Raw genomic sequence first — 18,018 nt, forward strand, 5'->3', positions numbered from 1 at the left:
TGCTCAAGATGCTGTACGTCCGCATCTTTCTCTTTGTCTCTCTCTCTCTCTCTCTCTCTCTCTCTTTCTCCATCTCTCCTGCCTCCTATTGTGTCCACCCTGCTTCCTTCCTGCTTGTGTTGACGACACATGCTGGGGTGGATGTCTGGGTGGGGGGTCGGGCTGCATACTGGCAGCTCCCTGGAAACAGACTAGTTCATCATTTCATTACGGCTCAGAGCAGTCTCCATGGTAACCACAGATAGCAGAGCTAACCTCACCAGCACAAAGGACACACCCTTGTCAAGGAGAAAAACAGGAAGTAGCCTGTACAAGACATCTGTGTGACAAACAGATAGACAGAGATTAGGAATGTATTCATGTTTTCGGTTAAACACGCTGCTGTTGTGTTTCTTTGTATTAAAAGTGATGAGGTAAGGACATTTCTACATCATAATGGGTCCATCTGTTAAACCCACCGGTGTGCTCCATCACAAGGATCTGCAATCTATGAACCGAACCACTTAGCTGTGTGCCTCCACCAGGGTAATGTAGTGTGATCAATAATTGAATGCATGTTGCAGCACTTCGGAAGGGGGGAGATAGAGGCTTTTATCAGAAACAAACTCTAAACCATGCCATTCTATCCATGTTGCCACTATTCGCTCTCATTAGTTCTTGAATGCTCATATTATTATTATTATTATTATGGCCTAGAATATATATAAGTATATTATACAACCATATACACGGAGGTCAAACACATTCACACAGACACACGATGTTCCCGAGGACGGTGTCACAGATAAAAGCTTCTGCTCATCCCTCGCAGCCCTCTGCCCCGCCCAACCGGCTCAGCTGTGACTGACACGAGGTGTTGTCGGCCCCGCCCAGCCGCAGAGCGGAGCAGGAAGGAGAGCCGAGCCGAGCCGGGCTGAGCAGATACCTCGGTCCTGAAGCTCCCTGCTGCTGCTGCAGCAGCGAGTAGCGGAAAATTACCTGCCCCTCCCCCTCAGTCACATCCACAGAAAACTGCTGCAGCAATACATAACACATAGGCTGCTGGAGCACTTTTACGCAGAGAGACCGCTCCGGGCATCGTTTCATGCAGTGGTGTGGAGAGCCTGTGAGCATATTTGAAAAAAATAAAAAGGGAGCTCGGCGCCTACTGAAGCCCAGGTCTCAGTCAGATGGCGCATGAAGAGCGCTGCCATCTTTATATCACCCGCTGACCCACTTCGAAGCTTCACACAGCCCATTCGCATCGCTTTGCAACATGCGCAGTCTGTGTGAGAGCGCACAGAGCCCCTATACGCACTGAACCAATCAAATGAACTGAGTTTTGACAGATCAGGCCATGCTGGTTTGCCCTGGACCACTCCCTGAAATGAGGTCATCTCGTCTGAGTGACTCAAACGCATCCGAGAGATCCACAGCAACACAATGCACAGTGAGCCTCGCCGAGAATATCATCACATGTTCCACCAGTAAGGAGCCATGATCACCATCATGAATAAGTGTAAACAGCAAGGCAACGCGCGTGAAACCTCGATTTATCCACTGACGAATTCAACACGATGTGCTTGCCGGTGCGAGCGGATCGAGGTCGCCTCTGCTCTGTATGTACATGAGGCACGTTAATGAAAAATATATTGGATCATGTTTACAGCGCTCTGAGGCCAATCCGCACATGTCTGCAGAGATGGATGTTAATTCCCTGTTATTTCTCTCAGCTGCTCCCCTTCTCAGAGTGCTGCTGCTGAAGGAGAGGGGGAGGGGAACGAGAGAAAGGTCTGACAGCATGGAGGAGGAGGAGGGAGAGAAAAAGGAGCCGACGTGAGATGAATAATATCGTGTATGTTCTGTCACTGCAGAGCAATGGAAAATGGGACTTGCAGCAGGCAGGAAAAGGGAAAATAAACCAGATCTAATTGCACAACACAGATTTGGGGAATGAGGGGGAGTTATAATGAGCTAACGTTTAAATATATATTTTAAAAGAAGTTCTTTATTTAGAGCAACAAAAAGCAATATCCTCGTTATTATTTGGTATTATTGGCCAAAAACGACCCTTTGCTTTACTGTAAAGTGAAATACACAGTCACACACTGCTCTATAAAAGTATAACTATGTTTCACAATGCAATGGGGTCTTGGAGTGCAGTGCCATCAGCTAAAATATGAACATGTGTTGAAAACATAAGCCTATAATACAGACCAATTGGATTTAAAAATACAAATACTAGCCTATACTAAATAGAGGACTAAAAGCTCTGATGCTGAGCATCAGGAAGGAGAACATGTGACTCCAGAGATGCTCATGGAAATATCTCAGTTAACACATGGATTGAAAGAGTAGAATAGATAGAAGCAGTACAATGTTGAAGAGGAAAAAAAAAAACAATATTTCAGATTAGAGAAGGGGATCTCTGAAGGCTGAAACGCTTACGGTAAAAACGCTGAGAGAATTAAATGACCTACAAACCTACAATACCACCCACACAAGTGTTCTACATTATTTTGCCCATATTTGATTTGCTGTCATGAGAGTGACATGTGCATCAGAGACATGTCCCTCACATTCCTGTTATGAGAGTACAGGTGGGACAAATTCCACAGTAGTCAATATTATAAGACACTTTGACAGATTATATTAGACTCCTCACAATAAAATAAGCACAGAGGAAAATAACTGAATACGTGAGCACTAAACTCCATTGAGCTGCTCCAGGTTCAGTGTGCTACTGTTACAGGTTACAGGGGCACTTCAACAAAACAGGGCGACCATTGATGCAGACTTACAACTATGTTTTCTCTACTATGACGAGTAAAATTGTGTGCTAAGAAAAGGGCCTATGGATGCACTGAGATATGCGACCTGATAATTCCCAGCTCAAGCATGTAACTTCAACCTGAGCTAAGAGCTAAACAGCCACATCACTGTGACTAACAGGGACATGTAATATGCCTGATTTCAGAGGTTTTCCTCCATTAACCCTGTCATTAGATTGATAACCGCCTGTTTGTTGTGGTCTAAGACTTTCTGTGCTACCACTTCAGCAGACTGAGTCATGATCTCCACGATTCTGCAAATTCAGGGTGAAAGCCCTTAACAGAATAACAATCACTAACAGTGTACAAGGCCTTTGACACAACTTTGGAACAAAATACAAAGAAAAGCTGAATCAGCAGGCACACACACACAACCTCCACAGATATAACCTGTACATATTGAATACATACTCCATTTCTTGATTCTTTTATGACATGTTTTGCTGTATGAATTTAGAAAAGCAGATGATGCTCATGAACTACTGAGTTGAACAAAGTAGTATAACTCACCAGAGCAACCAGAATAAAGTCTAAATGCTACACATGTAAACTAATGCTAATAAAAACAATGCCCCACCCAAGACATATACCTGCTGTCAATAATCACCTCCCTCAGGTGCAGACCAGCTGGAGGAAACAGCCCTGCCTCATGAAACATGTCAACTTCAGCCTCTGGTACATTACTGGTTTCACAAAGCCAAAGAAGAAACTGGACACATAAACTTAGCTATGGTTGTGTTTACACCTGCCTCTCTCCCAGCAGAGCCATGACGTCATCCACATGAACGCGACAGGGTTTGTAAAATACTCCCAATGGTGACTCACGTTTACAGGAAGTCGATGTAAGCAGCTCGCTGGTGAGATAACTAAACACACACTGACTCACGTGGACTGCGGTCTTTTTTCACGTCAGGTAACACAACCCGGGTGGAGTTATAACCTTCCCGCCCTTCAGCGGCAGCACTGAGCTCGGTTAATGTGCCGCTGGAGAGAAGAAGAACGTGCGCAATGGATTCGTGTCGACTTTTGAACAGCGGGAGGCAGCAGTGAGCCAAACGGTGCCCAGTTTGGAGAAGAAGCAGCAGAAGAGGCGCCTTTTGGGATTTTAAAAATTGCGCGGTGACAGTCCGGAAGTCATGCACGCCCAAACAAACATTAACACCTGCACCACGTTGTAAAGGAGGTACACTAACCTCGGAATCAACACAGAATAAACAACATATTGTTTCAAGCAGTCTCTGCTCCCAGCTAAATCACTTGTTAAATAGAACACAGAGGTTATTACCACCCGGAATTAGTGTGTTTGAAGCCGCACAGGACAAACGTTTAGGAAATATGTTATACTATAGGTTAAACACTTTAAAACATTTCGGACGCTTTTTGAAGTGGATATGTCCCCTTGTGAATCCACTGGAACTGCTGTAAATCCTGATTATCTAACAACTGCTGTCTTCCCACTACTGCTTCAACAACTTCTGGAACAACCTACAACTTGTTCACGCCACCTTTCAAGTCTTCTGACGGTGAGTAACTAAGTAAATCATCTTAAGCGAACTGTTCTAAACCAACTGTTGTTTTGCAAACTTAACCTTTTAAAATGGACCACATGCAAAAGCTGGTAAAGTCCAGTACGCCACCAAAGTCTGTTGGTTATGCTAAGATTCCTTCTTTCCAACAACATTGTTATCATTTTTGCATCTGCAGTACAGCTCACTACTGGGAATCAAGAAAAAAAGATGGTTCATATATTTCAGGATAACACTGACTTCAAAACATCGTGCTCACACTGAGCTGATAGATAGATTGCATGATGTTGTGGTGTTATTGCGTTTTTATGTTTCTATGTTCATTGTTTGCACCAATAACCAGAGCAAATTCCTTGTATGTGTGAACGTACTTGGCAATAAAATACTTCTGATTCTGATTCTGAAACCACTTCAGAGGAATCAATGTGAATCAATGTGAATCAATGTGAATCAATACACCTGTTAAGCCAGCAGCTTTTGTACTGTAGCGGTAAACAGCCATGTTTGTTCTGATCATTATTTAGCCAAATATTGAGGTTATATTTTTAGGCAGTGTTATTAAGCACTTTATCTCAAGTTGTTATCTATTAAACTTGAGTGAAGAGTCATATGCTTTACATATTGCAACGTTACTCACAAGCTGTATTTGCATTAAATACTTTATTTTTGATGACTATTTAACTTTCTTCAAATTTGGAGTTAAGACATGTTAGGAGAAACCTCTCTGCGGGTTTGCTCTGAGTCAAAGAAGCAGAAACAGTCCCCTGTGAGTTCAGAACCATGGACAGCGCGTACTGCCTGAGCAGACTGGGAAGGAAAGAAAAGGCCAAAGAAAAAAATACAAGAACACACTTTTCCACAAATACGCAGAGCTAAAACAGTCTAAATATTTTGTGTGTGTCATGTCGGAGGAAAGGTACCTTACTAATTACTAGGTAATGTTAAAGTTGTAGCGGGGGAATTAACTCACCTTTTCTTTGTTCGGTAGAGTCTGAGTCAGAGAGTAAGGGTCTCCTTCATTAATACTGATCAGCTCTGCATCTGCAGGCGGAAACTGTGCGGGGAAAACCACTACGTCACTCTTGAGCGTGTCTGAGCTGAAGCAGACGTCATACTGCTGAGTAGCATTTGAGTAAGACCAGCTCCCGTCAGGGTGGGTGGTGATCATTGGGGCGCTGTACCTGCTGAAACTGCTGTCTGTCCTGTGGCATTTGACAGCTATTAAAGTGATGAGGCTCAGCAGAAAGATGACTGACACCGACACAATGCCGATCAGCAGATACAGGTTTAAATCAGAGAAGCCATCGTCCTTTGTGGGCACATGTCTGAACTGAGTCTGGATGTCAGCTGTGTTCTCAACCACCACCACATCTATAGACACAGTAGCTGACAGGGAGGGTTCTCCGTTATCAGAAACCAGCACCACCAAGGGGTGAGTTTTCAGGTCATTGTCACTCATTCTCCTCTTAGTCCTGATTTCCCCGGTGCTGGTTCCAATTCGGAAGAGGTTGTTTCCTTTGGGCTCAGAGAGGTGATAAGAAAGCAGCGCGTTGTATCCAGAGTCTGCGTCTACAGCCCTGATCTTTGCCACAAAGTATCCCGCTTCAGCAGAATAGGGGATGCTCTCACTGTTAACAGAGCCATGCTCAGAGTATGGAGAAAGAACTGTTGGGCTGTTGTCATTCTCATCCAGGATCAAAACGTTCACAGTGACATTGCTGCTGAGTGGAGGAACACCAGAGTCTTTGGCCTGAACTATAAATTGAAACGTTTTCAATTCCTCAAAGTTAAACGACTGCAGACTGATTATATCTCCTGTCTCTGAGTTGACGTTTATAACTGACCCTATTACATTGTGTTTGTTGTTATTATTATTCATTACAGAAAACGTCACTTTTGCATTCTCTTCAACATCAGGATCAACTGCAGTTATGGTATAGATGACGCCTACAGGACTGTTCTCTTTGACGAAAATATTTATGACGGGTTCTTTAAAACGAGGTGGGTTGTCATTGACATCAGAAACATGGACTGTAATAACACTTGTACTAGAAAGAGGTGGGACCCCTTCATCAGTCGCTACTATTGTAACATTGTATAAGGAAGCTCGTTCTCTGTCTAGAGTTCCATCTACGACTAAAGAATAATGATTCTTGTAAGTGTTTTTAATTTTAAACGGCACTGGATCAACTATTTTAACTTGCACAACGCCGTTTTTATCAGAGTCGTTATCTCTGACCGTTATGAGTCCAACCATTGTGTCCAGAGCCGCGTCTTCCTTCACTACGTCGACTAAAGACGTGACTGATATTTCTGGTGGGTTATCATTGACATCCGTGATTTCAACAAGTACTTTACAATGAGATGCTCTTGGACTGGCCCCTTTGTCTTTCGCTTGGACTCGGATCTCAACTGCATTGCTTTTTTCATGATCCAGCTCACCGTTTACTGTAATCTCTCCAGTTACTGCATTGATTTTGAATTTATTTACGTTGTTGTCATTGTCATGGTTGATAAAAGAATACATAATTTCTCCGTTGAGACCCTCGTCTAAATCCCGAGCGTGTACAGATATGACAGATGCACCTTGCTGCGTGTTTTCTGCCACCGTGGCTTTGTACAACTGTTTGTCAAAAACCGGAACATTATCATTGACATCTTGTACATTAACAGTGATTTGTAACGTGCCAGACTTTTGAGGTTTTCCTCCATCTACAGCTGTCAGTGTTAGTTTGATAACCGCCTGTTTCTCGCGGTCTAAAGCTTTCTGCAGCACCATTTCAGCAGAAATTGCCTGCTCCCCACTATTCTGCACATCCAGGGTGAAATGTTCATTCTGGCTCAGTTTGTAGCCCTTGACAGAAAAACTCCCGACATCCGCATCAAAGGCGTTTGGTAGCGTAAATCTTTCCCCGGGGTAAGCTGACTCAGACACATTCAAAACAATCCCCGGAATCCGAAAAGATGGTGCATTGTCGTTTGTATCCAAGATTTTAACCTCGAAGCGATAGAGATTGAGCGGAGAGTTAACAATGGCTTCCACTTCCAGGGAGCATTTAGCATTACGCGAGCAGAGCTCCTCTCGGTCTATTCTGTCTTTCACCAGGAGTATTCCAGTTTTAACGTTTACTTCGAAATACCTCGTATTAGGTCCGGAAATCTGAAAACCTCTGCTCTCCAGTGCCTGTACGTCTAAATGTAAATCCTTCGCCAAATGTCCCACAGTGGTACCCGAGCTCGATTCCTCTGTAACCGAATACACGACCTGTGCTGCGGCGAGATTCCATGTGCAAGATGCATGGAACATAAAATAAATCCAGTGCCGGAAAATATCCCGTCGTTTCATCCTGTCCATTGCCTGCCAGACGAATTTGTTCGAAAAAAAATCACCCCTGTGGTAACATGTCCCACTAATGATACATCCACATCAGTCTTGCAACGTAGTGAAAATATTCTATACTGCCACGACAAACAAAGAATTACGAACCACCTCTCTTAGACGAAAAGGGAGGAGTGTTTGTCAGGAAAAAAAACGAGCTTCAACTCTCTGGTGTGATAGCGACATCTTGTGGTGATGTTCAAGTCAATCACCAGTGAGGACAGAAAGTCAAAGTGCACACTCACTCGACATCAACTGAGATGTCACAAACACCATCACCAAGTGTTCTAGAAAGAGTGTAGACACATTTAAAGAAGGATGAGCAAAAAGGCTAAAACCTAAAGATAAATTCACAGTAGCTGCACGCTGCAAGCAACTGCTAAGAGGCCAAAACGTCACAAAGAAAGATATGAAGAATTTAGCATTTGCTTTGCAAGTATTGCAATATTTTCTCAGCTGAGTATTCCTGAATTGGTATTATGAGTAGTTGTCAGATTATACACAACTGCAACAAAATGCAGTTTGATTACTTGGATCCATTGCGTTCCTTATGTGGCTAGCTATAAAATTACATTCATGTGAAAAAATTATAAAGGTAAATCATTGGCTTCCCTGTGTTTATTGTGCATTCACCCTTACCTTCTCTTTGTTTGGTAAAGTCTGAGTCATGGTATACGTTTCTCCTCCGTTAATACTGATCAGCTCCGCATCTGCAGGCGGAAACTGTGCGGGGAAAACCACTACGTCACTCTTGAGCGTGTCTGAACTGAAGCAGACGTCATACTGCTGAGTAGCTTTCGAGTAAGACCAGCTGCCGTCAGGGTGGGTGGTGATCATTGGGGCGCTGTACCTGCTGAAACTGCTGTCTGTCCTGTGGCATTTGACTGCTAATAAAGTGATGAGGCTCAGCAGAAAGATGACTGACACCGACACGATGCCAATCAGCAGATACAGGTTTAAGTCAGAGAAGCCATCGTCCTTTGTGGGCACGTGTCTGAACTGAGTCTGGATGTCAGCTGTGTTCTCAACCACCACCACATCTATAGACACAGTAGCTGACAGGGAAGGTTCTCCATTATCAGAAACCAGCACCACCAAGGGGTGAGTTTTCAAGTCATTGTCACTCATTCTCCTCTTAGTCCTGATTTCCCCGGTGCTGGTTCCGATCCGGAAGAGGTTGTTTCCTTTGGGCTCAGAGAGGTGATAAGAAAGCAGCGCGTTGTATCCAGAGTCTGCGTCTACTGACCTGATCTTTGCCACAAAGTATCCCGCTTCAGCAGAATAAGGGATGCTCTCACTGTTAACAGAGCCGTGCTCAGAATATGGAGAAAGAACCGAAGGACTGTTGTCATTCTCATCCAGGATAAAAACGTTCACTGTCACGTTGCTGCTGAGCGGAGGAACACCAGAGTCTGTGGCCTGAACTTTAAACTGAAACGTTTTCATCTTCTCGAAGTTAAAGACTTGCAGGCTGATTATATCTCCTGTCTCTGAGTTGATGTTTACAACAGAAGTCATAGGAATACTTTTTGAAATGCCATCTAGTAAAGAATATGTTACTTTTGCATTTTCTTCTATATCAGGGTCAACTGCAGTTATAGTTAAGATGGTAGCTCCCACTCCACTATTCTCTTTCACATATGCATTAATCACAGGCTCTGAGAAGAGAGGTGCGTTGTCATTCACATCAGAAATGTGAATAGGGATGACACTTGTGCTGGAGAGAGGTGGAGTGCCCTCATCAGTGGCTATGATGGTGACATTATACCGAGCCACACTCTCTCTGTCTAGAGGTCCATCAACTGTTAATGAATAATAATTTTTGTAGTTTAGCTTTAGTTTAAAAGGCACCAACCCAAGAATATTTGCAGCTGTGAGACCATTTTTTCCTCCATCTTTGTCAGTAACAGTGACCAAAGCAACCACTGTGCCTATCTCAGCGTCTTCTTTAACCGGGCTCATAAGAGATGTGATAATGATTTCAGGTGTGTTGTCATTAACATCAGTCACTTCCACTAACACTTTACCATGAACGCTTCGAGAGGGCGCACCTTTATCTCTAGCCTGTACACGAATATCATATGCTGTATGCTCTTCATAGTCTACTTTCCCGGTCACAGTTATTTCCCCTGTCTCTGGATTTATGGAGAATACAGCTTCAGGATTGAATTCTCCTCTCTCAATAAATGAATAGGTAATCTCACAATTTATTCCTTCGTCTAAATCGGTAGCACTTACTGTCAGTATAGAAGTCTGAAATGGGGCGTTTTCAAAGACCCTGGCTTTATAGAGAGATTGACCAAATACCGGAGCATTATCGTTTGTGTCCATAACATAAACCACTATTTTTAATGTCCCAGACCGAGCAGGTTTTCCTCCATCTACAGCAGTTAATGTCAGGTGAATAACTGACTGTTTCTCCCTATCTAAAGATTTCTGTAGCACTAACTCCGCAGACTCAATGTGCTGACCACCGCTCTGTACGTCCAGTGAGAAATACTCATTTGGACTCAGCTTGTAGCTTTTCACCGAATTACTCCCCCTGTCTGCGTCCTTCGCAATTGGGAGTAGATATCTTTCTCCGCTAAAAGAGGATTCAGAAATATTGAAAGTCTTCTCCTTTTCACGGAAAGAAGGTGCATTGTCGTTAATATCAATAATCTGGATCTCTATGCGATGCAGATGCGTCGGGTGGCTTAGAATGGCTTCGATATTCAGGGAACATTTTGCCGTATTTGGACATAGCTCTTCACGATCGATCCTATCGCAGACGAACAAAGCTCCGGTTTTTAAATCCACGTCAAAGTACGTCTTCGAATTCCCAGCAACAATTCGTAAATCCCGTTTTCCCAGTTCCTGGACATTAATCTGTAATTCCTTAGCGAGATTTCCCACCACCGTCCCTTTGTCAACCTCCTCGGAAACGGAGAAGGAAAGCTGCGCTGTCGACCCGTCACACAAAAAAAGCAGAGCTATTATTTGTATCCAAATAGTGAGCGTTAGTCCTCCACGTCCCATCGCTGACACAGAACGAAAGAAATAGTCATTTTCGAACATGTCCACAGTTTAGGTGATCAACAGACGAAGCCGTCTCTGCCTTCGGACCATTTGTGTATTTTCTAACAAAGCAGCGGCGGAACACTGACGCTGCGCACGCAGAGGAGGAGTCAGGGAAGAGATTGAGCCACATGGAAAATTATGGTCTCCCGGCGACACCAACTGTTATATTTGTGCTATTGAAAATGGCATGAACATGTCAATAATGTCTTGTCTTGGGTAGAAGTTGTGGAAAATAAAAAATATGTTAAATTGTGTATTCAAAATAAATAAACACTTCAAAGAGGATTTACGTAGTCTGCCAGTAAAGTTTAAATTACAACGAAGTGAGGCAGACTGTTCATGCAGGCTAAAACAACTTCTAGATTTCAGCACCTTGGACAGCGTCGTCGCTCTCACTAGAAAAACTCACTTATTGACCAATGACCTCTGCTTCAAACGCCAGTACGTAACAGCCATATTCAATCATATCCCACATAATGACTTTAACATTCACTCTCATACGAGTGAATTGCTCTTCTGGGGAGAAATGTGTCACTATATTAATGATTTACATTTGAATCCCCGTTTGATTTCACACTCACGAAAAATATCACGAGAAATTATAAAATTATAAAAAGGTCCCAGATTTGATCCCAAAGTGATAAAGAAATTCTAACAGGCCCGAGTGATTTCTGTATCATTGGCAGCGCCGATGCCCAAAGCCGACATCGAAGGACAGAAAAGAGGCATCTGAAACAAATACCACAACCCAGCGGAGCCAGTAACACTGTAACAAATCTTGTAGTCAGTAATATCGCTGGATGCCGCACATTTTAGCGTACTTATTAGGTCATGTTTAAGTTTAACATAAGCGAATGCAACTTTTATCTGGAAACTCAACTCACCTTCTCTTTGTTTGGTAAAGTCTGAGTCATGGTGTAAGTTTCTCCTCCGTTTATACTGATCAGCTCCGCATCTGCAGGCGGAAACTGTGCGGGGAAAACCACTACGTCACTCTTGAGCGTGTCTGAGCTGAAGCAGACGTCATACTGCTGAGTAGCTTTAGAGTAAGACCAGCTCCCGTCAGGGTGGGTGGTGATCATTGGGGCGCTGTACCTGCTGAAACTGTTGTCTGTCCTGTGGCATTTGACTGCTATTAAAGTGATGAGGCTCAGCAGAAAGATGACTGACACCGACACGATGCCGATCAGCAGATACAGGTTTAAATCAGAGAAGCCATCGTCCTTTGTGGGCACATGTCTGAACTGAGTCTGGATGTCAGCTGTGTTCTCAACCACCACCACATCTATAGACACAGTAGCTGACAGGGAGGGTTCTCCGTTATCAGAAACCAGCACCACCAAGGGGTGAGTTTTCAAGTCATTGTCACTCATTCTCCTCTTAGTCCTGATTTCCCCGGTGCTGGTTCCGATCCGGAAGAGGTTGTTTCCTTTGGGCTCAGAGAGGTGATACGAAAGCAGCGCGTTGTATCCAGAGTCTGCGTCTACAGCCCTGATTTTTGCCACGAAGTATCCGGCTTCAGCAGAATAGGGGATGCTCTCACTGTTAACAGAGCCGTGCTCAGAGTATGGAGAAAGAACCGTAGGATTGTTGTCATTCTCATCCAGGATCAAAACGTTCACAGTCACGTTGCTGCTGAGCGGAGGAACACCGGAGTCTGTGGCCTGAACTTTAAACTGGAATGTTTTCAACTCCTCGAAGTTAAACGACTGCAGACTGATTATATCTCCTGTCTCTGAGTTGATGTTTACAGCAGACCTTATGGGAATACTTTTTGAATCACCACCAAATGAGTATGTTACTCTAGCGTTTTCATTTATATCAGGATCGACCGCAGTTATTGTAGAGATACGAGCGCCAACTGGACTGTTTTCTTTCACATAAATATTAATGACCGGTTCAGGGAAACGAGGAGCGTTGTCGTTGACATCAGAGACGTGAACGGTGATAACGCTGCTGGTGGAGAGAGGCGGGGTCCCTTCGTCAGTCGCAGTAATTGTAACATTATATGAAGAGCATTCTTCTCTGTTAAGAGGCCCGTCCACAACTAAAGAGAAGTAATTTTTGTAATTAGATCGCAGCTTAAATGGTGCGGAACCAATCAATTTACAGGCGGTGTGACCGTTTTTCCCTCCGTCTTTATCCGTCACCGTCACTAACGCCACGACGCTTCCTATTTCTGCATCTTCTTTCACGGGGTTCATGAGTGACGTCACTACAATTTCTGGGGCATTGTCATTCACATCGACCACTTCCACCAGCAGCTTCCCATTTGCCCTCCGAGGCGATGAACCTCTGTCCGTTGCTTGTACATGGATTTCATAAGCAGGCTGTGCTTCGTAATCCAAATTACCCGTAACCTTTATCTCGCCAGTTTCTGCATTGATAAAAAACACAACTGCAGGATTGAGGTTTCCACGCTTCACGAAAGAGTACGTCACCCTCCCGTTGTCTCCCTCGTCTAAATCTGTGGCATTTAGCTGAATTACTAATGATCCAGTTGGAGCATTTTCATTTACACGTGCCTTGTAAAGCGTTTTACTAAATGACGGCGTGTTATCATTGACGTCGAGGACATTTACAATTATCTGTACACTTCCACTTTTAGGAGGTTTGCCTCCGTCTACAGCGGTCAGTGTTAGCGTAACAACAGCTCGTTTTTCTCTATCCAAAGCTTTTACCAGCACTAACTCAGCGGATACACTGTGTTCTCCACTGCCCTGTACGTCTAAGGAGAAATATTCATTCGGGCTCAGCTTGTATGTTTTCACTGAATTGCTGCCTGTGTCTGCATCAAGAGCCCAAGGAAGCAAGAAGTGTTCGCCCGTCGGTGATAATTCAGATACGTTAAGAGAATGAGACTTCTCATTGAATGAAGGTGCGTTGTCATTTAAATCAACAATTACCACTTCAATGCGGTGCAGGACCATAGGATTACTCAGTATGGCCTCGAAGTTCAGTATGCATTTTATCGTGTTTGGACAAAGCTCCTCTCGATCGACGCGCTCATTAACATAAACATCCCCCGTCTTATCATTAGCCTCGAAATATTTCTTACTGTATCCGGAAACAATATTCAGGTTCCTTGTTTGCAAGTCTCGAACATTGACGTTTAAATCCTTTGCCAGATTCCCAACCACGGTTCCTTTGTCCGCCTCCTCGGAAACGGAGTACAATATCTGAGCAGCAGACCGATCAGATAAAAAAAGGATGAACATCCAACAGAGAATCTCCTTTACGCTCCATACGTCCATCGCTGCTTTCAAGTGCATTGTCCCGATCCAAAATATATTCATCCACAACAGGCTACACGATCTCCCAACACTTTAAATCCCATCCGCTCCAGTCCTCTGCTTTTCATCGCTATCCGCTCACAAAGCACTCGTGGACTGCCGAGCTTCACACGGAAAAGGAGGAGACTGAAAACACCGAGCTCACAAAAAACCTGTGGTCACGAGCGACCCCTCGCGGTAAAACTCGAGTATGAAAATATTGAGCAGAACAACTTCTTTTTCACACATTTAAACACCAGTTATTAATCCACCTTATCGTTTTGGATAGATAAAACACACTTTAAACAATTTCAGTATCAAAGGGAAAGTATCACGTCAAATACTTCCAAATAAACTACAGCAGAAGACAGTGATCTAAGTAATATAAATATCTGGGGGGAAAAGCAAGGACTAAGCCAAAGGCATGGATATATTCTGAGCTCAGCATTGTGGACTTATATATTGAAGACGAGGCTTCTCCATATAAGTCAACAATGCTATAACAATCTGCTATTTGAAGCCTGTTCAGGATTTAATAAACCAATTTTTATCAATGTCACTTAAAAAAAAAACCTGACAACCTAGGCAATAGTATTCATACAATACAACAAAAACCATTACAAAAATTGTGAGGCAACAAGGACCCACCAACAAGACAACAATGTGTTTTCTTCTGTTTTCAGCACCATGGAGAGTGCCCAACAAATACCACTGCAGGCCTCAGATGCCTTACAAAGTCTTGTTAAAACTTTAAAACCAATTCGTTTTCCATCTTATGTATTTTAGAGGAATAATACTTTGTATATGGGTGGAAATCACTACTCTGCTAACTTCTTTCACGTTAAAGTTTTTTCAGAAAAGCATAGAAAGAATTATTTGTGAAAGACAGACAGTGGAATTTTGATTTGCGGTCAGACAGGAAATATTGACCTTCAGTGGAGATGTCGACTCACCTTATCTTTGTTTGGTAAAGTTTGAGTCATGGTATAAGTTTCTCCTCCATTAATGCTGATCAGCTCCGCATCTGCAGGCGGAAACTGTGTGGGGAAAACCACTACGTCACTCTTGAGCGTGTCTGAGCTGAAGCAGACGTCATACTGCTGAGTAGCGTTCGAGTAAGACCAGCTCCCGTCAGGGTGGGTGGTGATCATTGGGGCGCTGTACCTGCTGAAACTGCTGTCTGTCCTGTGGCATTTGACAGCTATTAAAGTGATGAGGCTCAGCAGAAAGATGACTGACACCGACACGATGCCGATCAGCAGATACAGGTTTAAATCAGAGAAGCCATCGTCCTTTGTGGGCACATGTCTGAACTGGGTCTGGATGTCAGCTGTGTTCTCCACCACCACCACATCTATAGACACAGTAGCTGACAGGGCGGGTTCTCCATTATCAGAAACCAGCACCACCAAGGGGTGAGTTTTCAAGTCATTTTCACTCATTCTCCTCTTAGTCCTGATTTCCCCGGTGCTGGTTCCAATCCGAAAGAGGTTGTTTCCTTTTGGCTCAGAGAGGTGATAAGAAAGCAGTGCGTTGTATCCAGAGTCTGCGTCTACAGCCCGGATCTTTGCCACAAAGTATCCCGCTTCAGCAGAATATGGGATGCTCTCACTGTTAACGGAACCGTGCTCAGAATATGGAGAAAGAACCGAAGGACTGTTGTCATTCTCATCCAGGATAAAAACGTTCACAGTCACGTTGCTGCTAAGCGGAGGAACACCAGAGTCTGTGGCCTGAACTTTAAACTGAAACGTTTTCAACTCCTCAAAGTTAAAAGACTGCAGACTGATTATATCTCCTGTTTCTGAGTTGATGTTTACAATAGACGAAATTGGAATCTTTTTTTGAGAGTTATCTAACAACCTGTAAGTCAGTTTTGCATTACTGTCCAAATCAGGATCAGAGGCATTTATCATATGAATAATTGATCCTGTTGCACTGTTTTCTTTCACATAAATTTTTATCACAGGCTCCATGAAACGAGGTGAGTTGTCATTGACATCAGAAACATGAACAGTAATGACCCTGGTGCTGGACAGAGGTGGAATTCCTTCGTCTGCAGCTGTAATGGTGACATTGTAAAGAGAAGTGTTTTCTCTGTCCAATGGTCCATCTACTACTAATGAATAGTCGTTTTTGTAGTTGGACTTTAGTTTAAAAGGAACAGAGCCCTCTACCTTACAGTTAACTACACCATTGTTTCCTCCATCTGTATCACTCACTGTGAGAAAAGCAACTACTGTCCCCAGCTCTGCGTCTTCTTTTACAGGCGTCATCAGTGACGTCACTGATATCTCTGGGGCATTGTCATTCACATCAATTATCTCTATTAATAATTTGGCATGTGCACTACGAGGAGATAAGCCTTGATCCATAGCTTGAACTCTGACTTCATAAGCAGGAGTCTCTTCATAATCTAATGTTCCCTTCACAGTAATTTCTCCAGTTTCTGAATTTAGATCAAAAATATTTGATGGATCAATATTGCCTCGTTTGACCAACGAATACAGGATCTTACTGTTCATGCCCTCGTCTGTATCGGTTGCATTTAACTTAATTACAAGGGAACCGGGAGTCGCGTTTTCTTTCACACGCACTTTATATAAAGATTTACTGAAAGTGGGTATGTTATCATTGACGTCTATAACATTAACATTCAATTGTATAGATCCGGATCTAGGAGGTCTGCCTCCGTCTACAGCCGTCAGGACAAGTTTAATTACCGACTGTTTCTCTCGATCCAAAGCTTTCTGCAGCACTAACTCAGCGGACACTCCGTGCTCTCCACCGCTTTGCACATCAAGAGAAAAATGTTCACTTTGACTCAGCTTGTATGTCTTTACTGAATTCCCACCGATGTCTGCATCTACTGCTATGGGGAGAAGATATCGCTCTCCCGTCAACGATGATTCGGAAATATTCAAATAATACGTGTGTTCAATGAAAGCAGGTGGGTTGTCGTTTACATCCAAAACATTGATCTCTACGCGGTGTGCAGTCATGGGGTTGTTTAAAACAGCTTGTATTTTCAACAAGCATTTTTCCAAATTAGGACAAAGCTCTTCTCGGTCTATTCTCTCGTCGACAAAGATGTTTCCGGTCCGCAAATTCACGTCAAAATATTTCTTACTGTAACTCGAAACAATACGCAGATCTCTGGCTTCCAGTTCCTGCAGGTTGACGTTTAAATCCTTTGCGATATTCCCCACTACAGTGCCTTTGTTCACCTCCTCGAAAATCGAGTAGGATATCTGCGAGGCGGTCCAGTCACAAAGACAAAGGAACGTTACTACGTGAATCCAGATGATCTCACTTTCTCGTCGGATATACATTGTTGAAACAACATAAGAACTGAGCCCAATCGATAATTTATCCTCAGCAGTGATATTTCCACCCAAAGCTAGATTGTTGTGGGGAAGCTCCTGCCCTTCTCGTCACGGCACCTTCCGTGGGTGTACTAAGGCTGATGACGATTTATTTTTTCCTCAGCAGGGAGGAGTTTTGGACAAATACGCACGCACTCATGGATACGGTCTCCTGCGACCTCGTGTGGTGAAAGATGGGGAATGATATACAACCCAGTGTGTTACACATGGTCATCTCATTCTAAACTTAACTAATTACAGAAATTATTACGTTTACTTTTAGAATAGTTAATATGACAACCACTAGTGGGTGGAAAAGCTAAACACTTTAGTGGCTGAACTAGAAATTGTAAAGTACAAATACTCCAACATACCCAGAAATAAGATCACAATGAAATGAATACCATACTTTCAATTGCCCATTTTAGGAATGAGGCATGAATTAAATAGATCCTTTCCCCACTGCACAGTTACAATACCACATAAAGCCATCAGTAAGTCTAGCACCATGGACAGCTCATTTTCACTGCATTCAGCTTGAGGAGAATTTTGCGAACCTCAGCTTAGTTAAACCTGTTTGATATGATGTTACAAGCTCAGCACCAA

At 43.4% G+C, this 18,018-nt stretch overlaps 5 protein-coding genes across 6 annotated transcripts in view; all 5 read right to left on the minus strand.

Moving 5' to 3' along the window:
* LOC133012096 (protocadherin alpha-C2-like) overlaps nucleotides 1–18,018 on the minus strand; it is a 60,505-nt gene that overhangs the window by 26,278 nt on the left and 16,209 nt on the right. The window lies entirely within an intron of this gene.
* Nucleotides 5,298–7,691, minus strand: LOC133012102 (protocadherin alpha-8-like). Its single transcript, XM_061080078.1, has one exon. It carries the CDS (start codon nucleotides 7,689–7,691, stop codon nucleotides 5,298–5,300), a length of 2,394 nt encoding a protein of 797 aa, XP_060936061.1.
* Nucleotides 8,334–10,772, minus strand: LOC133012191 (protocadherin alpha-3-like). The gene has a single exon (XM_061080172.1). The coding sequence runs from the start codon at nucleotides 10,770–10,772 to the stop codon at nucleotides 8,334–8,336; it is 2,439 nt and encodes an 812-aa protein (XP_060936155.1).
* LOC133012192 (protocadherin alpha-13-like) lies at nucleotides 11,651–14,047 on the minus strand. The gene has a single exon (XM_061080173.1). The coding sequence runs from the start codon at nucleotides 14,045–14,047 to the stop codon at nucleotides 11,651–11,653; it is 2,397 nt and encodes a 798-aa protein (XP_060936156.1).
* LOC133012194 (protocadherin alpha-C2-like) lies at nucleotides 14,980–17,379 on the minus strand. The gene has a single exon (XM_061080175.1). The coding sequence runs from the start codon at nucleotides 17,377–17,379 to the stop codon at nucleotides 14,980–14,982; it is 2,400 nt and encodes a 799-aa protein (XP_060936158.1).

Source organism: Limanda limanda, chromosome 10, assembly GCF_963576545.1.
Source record: "Limanda limanda chromosome 10, fLimLim1.1, whole genome shotgun sequence".
NCBI lineage: Eukaryota > Metazoa > Chordata > Actinopteri > Pleuronectiformes > Pleuronectidae > Limanda > Limanda limanda.

Coding starts and splice junctions, on each gene's coding strand:
- LOC133012191 (XM_061080172.1), bottom strand. CDS start 10,772: ATGTTCGAAAATGACTATTTCTTTCGTTCTGTGTCAGCGATGGGACGT.
- LOC133012192 (XM_061080173.1), bottom strand. CDS start 14,047: ATGCACTTGAAAGCAGCGATGGACGTATGGAGCGTAAAGGAGATTCTC.
- LOC133012194 (XM_061080175.1), bottom strand. CDS start 17,379: ATGTATATCCGACGAGAAAGTGAGATCATCTGGATTCACGTAGTAACG.
- LOC133012102 (XM_061080078.1), bottom strand. CDS start 7,691: ATGGACAGGATGAAACGACGGGATATTTTCCGGCACTGGATTTATTTT.